We start from the raw sequence: 4,566 nt of genomic DNA, 5'->3' as shown, positions 1-4,566 counted from the left end.
TCACAGATTTCAGAGCGCTGGGCTCTGCCTGTTGTTCGTCCTCCCAAATCCCATGGAAATGATTTACTCTTCGGCCTTGCACCCAGAGAGTTCCAGGGAGGACTACCACTTGTAGATTTATTACCCGGTACACAGCCCTCCTGTTCCTTGGAATCCTTGTAGCTGCTAACTAGCTTTGAGTTAGCATGCCTTTGTCCATTCTTTTGCAACACTGGTAAAGTGGTGTCATTCCAACATAGTCCATTCACTTCCATGTTAACTTCCAACAGTTGTATTTTCATTTCCAACACGGCCATCTTCTGTAGAAGTTTGTGGAAGTCATCTGTAGAGAACGGAGGCATTTTGCTGCTAACTAACTTAAGCTAAATTACATGCAGTACCAGGCTTTAGCTGTTGCTAGGCCACGCTACTGTAAGACTGAGGTTGTCGTAAAAATATTGAAATATGGCTGAAACCCTCCGTCTATTTACGAAGAATAACTGTCCTGGTGATAAGTTAATGTCCAGGAGCCGCTGCTCGAAGTTTTCAGAAAAGAAAAATAGGAAAATCAGCATAGAAAAGTAAGCAGAGGCAAGAGCAAGCAGAAAAGCATCTGCACTGTAAGAAAGCAGGAGTCACATCTCCTGCTGTAAACCCCCTTTAACACTTCAAGGGAAAACCGAGTTAGACAGGCCTAGAAAAGTCTATCAAATGTTCAGGTTCATATCAGTATGTAGTTTCTCTACTGGGACATGTCTCCATGCTTTAATGTTCAGAAAGCTCTTTATTTCTCTCATACTGCCTGTGCTGCAGCACCTCATTTCTCCCTCTCTCTGAAACCAGAGCCCAGTCTGCTCTTATTGGTTAGCTGGCCGGCTCTGTTGTAATTGGTCAACCGCTTAGAAATGTGTCGAAAATGTCCCGGCCCTTAGCAAATCACCTACAATGTTTACAAAAATAAACTGTGGCATTAGTTAGCTAAAAAAATGAATATATGTTTGTAACAGTAAGCTTTCCTCCAAACAACCAAAAATGTACAGTTCAACCTTTTGGCTAAATGAAGCACCTACCTGTATGGAACACATTTTGCTCAACCTTTTTTATCACAAGCAAAACTGTTGTTGTAGCCAAGATGATCATCTATTAGAGTGGCTGACTGTAACTGTGTTCTTAGCTCAATGACAATAAAGGCCAATCTGTTTTTTAGAAAAAAACAGACGCTCCGTCTGTCCACCTGTAGCTGCATCCTTATCCTTTCTTCTTTGACCTTCTTCCCTTCATTCCCTGTGACCTCCCATCTTTCCCGTTCAGCCTCAGACAGAGCCCGTGGGTGTTCGGACTCCTCGGCTGAGGGACTGGCATCTAGTGTAGCCCCCCCGCTCAGTTTGTCCCTCACTCCGGTTCTCAGCCCGGAGGAGTTTGAGCGTCTGTGGCTGCAGCGACAGGATTTGCATACTGAGCAAGGTAACGAGACGGAAGGAAAGCTTCTCTGTTTCTATTTTGACTGCTCAAATAGCAAACAAATTCACAATAAATATCTGCATATCATATAGATCTAGATTTAGAGAGAAAACAGAGTGCCATACAAGTATTTTCTTTGTATTGTCTTTTTATTCAAGTCTATACATTCATTGACAAAACATATCAATATTCTCTTTTAGCTTTCTGTAGTTTACAATGAATGCACACATCAATGTATTATAAATTGTGTGGACAATACAGAGGCATGACTCTATGACTGTTAAACATGCTATAAATAAAAAATAATTATGAACATAAACAAGGTTATGGAAGTGTACCTCAATGAAAGGCGCACATAGAACTTTTTTTTTAACAAAAAGACATATCAAAAACAATCTGTCAATCCACTGTAGGTTTTTCCTGGTTTTAACCACACTCTAGTAATGGATTTCCTGCTAGCAGCACTCAGGATTTGAAATAAATATTTGTCTTTACAGGAATTATTTTCTGGCTGGCCACTTTATATTTCAACTTTCATTTGTCTGTCTGACATCAGTTTCTCTGACTGTTGCGGCTAGATGCTGAGAAGCGAGAAGAGGAGCAGGATTGTGCATGTCTTGTGGAACACATCCGAGGCCCTGCAATAGCACACTGCTCCCCTCAAAGCCTTCAGGCTGCAATGCAGCTGGTCAACATCCAGACACTGGCCTTCACCCCGCCGCACACACTCCCTTGGAGGGTCTACCTGTTCACACACACCCAGCACACACACAGTGGCTACGCACCACACAGCACGCTCATAGTCGGGGAGCTGCTGTACACCGGAGAGGCAAATCAGAGGGTGAGGTTGGTAAAGACAGGCTCGGATGATGGAGACTTGGTGGAGGGCAGCAATGAGGAGCATGTGAGAGAGGGAGGAGACCCCACATCTGCTGGGCTGAGAGAGTCTGCCAGAGAAAATGGAGAAGAGGAGGAAGTGAAAGTGACTCTGAAGCAGCAACCAAGAGATGACAGCGCTCTGAAGGGGTTTCTCTCCATCCTCACCACCGTACTGCACACACTGTCCTCAGAGAGGGCGTAAATATGCATTACACATGCATACACACACACAAGCATCATTGGACCTACCTAGATGTGTTAAGTCATTCGGTCCAAGTCTCAGATAAAGCCCCACCCCACTTATCTGTCTTACAAAAAGAAAAAGTAATTAGTACCTGTCTCATCATAATAATATTGGCCAATTCATCTAACATGTTCCAAAAATATGACGATTGTTTATTAATATTATAGATATTTAGAGAAAAAAAATTATCAAAACTTTAAAAAATATGTTTTCTTAATTTCTTCTTAATTAAAATGAAACAAACTAGAACTGAAGACCACTTCTCAGAAAATTACTATGTCTTTAAGAAGTCCCTCACTGATCACAATCATTCCCTCTCAAACAGAACTTGCGTAAACCACAGACAGAATGACAGAAACCAGTCAGGTTAGCATTTGGCCTGGTTTTAACCACACTCTATTAATGGCTTTCCTGTATTTACGGGAAATGTTTTCTGGCTGGCCACTTTAGGGGCCATATGAAGGACTAGCATCACTGCACAAATGTATACTTCTCTTTTATTTTGGGATTGAGAGAAAAAGAATGCTCAAAGACAAACATGATGGAAACCACCTTTCACAGGAGGCAGAGCTTGACAAGGGAGGATTGTTTACCCCAGTGCCCAAATGCAGACAATATATACCACATATTTTTGGAGGGCTCTTGGAGACATGTAAATGAACTGATTAAAACATGTGGATTGCTTTCCTACCTATTTCCAGCTCAATCAGCTATTCTAGTTATAAATGTCCAGACCCCTTCTGAAACCATAGTTAGCTAAATCCAGCCTGGTCAACCCTTTTTTCAGCAAGAACTGTTATCAGTTTGCCTGTTGAGTACCCTCAGTAAATGCAATGACTGTTGGATTCAAGCGGTCTAAAGCAGATGTGGAGGAAGTATTCAGATCCTTTAGTCAAAATAAAAGTACAATATTTCCCTTTGAATGGTAGTGGAGTATAAGTATTATGGCACAGATATAATAGACTTAAGTAGATTCCAAGTACCTCAAATGTGTACTTAAGTGTACTTGAGTAAATGGCATTAGCTGTGGTGAAAAGTAACACAGTACATTTGCTTAAGTATTGTACTTGAGTACGATTTGGGCACCTGTACTTTACCTTAGTATTTTATTTTAGGCTCTTACTCCACTACAATTTGGAAGCCAATATTGTACTTTTTATTCCACTATATTTATTTGACATAATTACTTCGTAGTTATTTTACGGATTCAGAATATGTGCTTAAACACAATATAAATTAACTATCAGATATAATTAAGACAGCCAGCAGCAGTACATAAAGTATGTGTGTATGTACAGTTGCAAGAAAAAGTATGTGAACCCTTTGGAACTACCTGGAATTGTGCATAAAGTCACAACAATAGACTAACACAGTCTGCTTAAGCTAAAACCACACAAACAATTATATGTTTTTATGTTTTTATTGAACACACCATGTAAACATTCACAGTGCAGGGTGGAAAAAGTATGTGAATCCTTGGATTTAATAACTGGTTGACCCTCCTTTGGCAGCAATAACCTCAACCAAATGTTTCCTATAGTTGCATATCAGACCTGCACAATGGTCAGGAGGAATTTTGGACCATTCCTCTTTACAAAACTGTTTCAGTTCAGCAATATTCTTGGGATGTCTGGTGTGAATCGCTCTCTTGAGGTCATGCCACAGCATCTCAATTGGGTTGAGGTCAGGACTCTGACTGGGCCACTCCAGAAGGCGTATTTTCTTCTGTTGAAGCCATTCTGTTGTTGATTTACTTCTGTGCTTTGGGTCGTTGTCCTGTTGCATCACCCATCTTCTGTTGAGCTTCAATTGGTGGACAGATGGCCTTAAGTTCTCCAGCAAAATGTCTTGATAAACTTGAGAATTCATTTTTCCGTCGATGATGGCAATCTGTCCAGGCCCTGAGGCAGCAAAGCAGCCCCAAACCATGATGCTCCCTCCACCATACTTCACAGTTGGGATGAGGTTTTGATGTTGGTGTGCTGTGCCTTTTTTTCTCCTAC

The 4,566-nt window shown here is 41.2% G+C and overlaps 1 protein-coding gene across 1 annotated transcript; it reads left to right on the top strand.

Moving 5' to 3' along the window:
* Positions 1-875: 875 nt before the first annotated feature.
* Positions 876-3,902, top strand: LOC104946237 (uncharacterized). Its single transcript, XM_010772016.1, has 2 exons — positions 876-1,443; positions 2,019-3,902. Exons 1-2 carry the CDS (start codon positions 1,158-1,160, stop codon positions 2,519-2,521), a joined length of 789 nt encoding a protein of 262 aa, XP_010770318.1. The 5' UTR covers positions 876-1,157; the 3' UTR covers positions 2,522-3,902.
* The last annotated feature ends 664 nt before the right edge of the window (positions 3,903-4,566 follow it).

Source organism: Notothenia coriiceps, unplaced genomic scaffold, assembly GCF_000735185.1.
Source record: "Notothenia coriiceps isolate Sejong01 unplaced genomic scaffold, NC01 NC01_scaffold00010828, whole genome shotgun sequence".
Taxonomy (NCBI): Eukaryota; Metazoa; Chordata; class Actinopteri; order Perciformes; family Nototheniidae; genus Notothenia; species Notothenia coriiceps.
This window is presented reverse-complemented; position numbering and strand designations above follow the sequence as displayed.

Excerpts from the sequence above, each read along its gene's own strand:
- LOC104946237 (XM_010772016.1), top strand. The coding sequence starts at position 1,158 with ATGACAATAAAGGCCAATCTGTTTTTTAGAAAAAAACAGACGCTCCGT. Across the intron at positions 1,444-2,018 it reads GGATTTGCATACTGAGCAAG|ATGCTGAGAAGCGAGAAGAG; the intron begins GTAACGAGACGG and ends TGTTGCGGCTAG.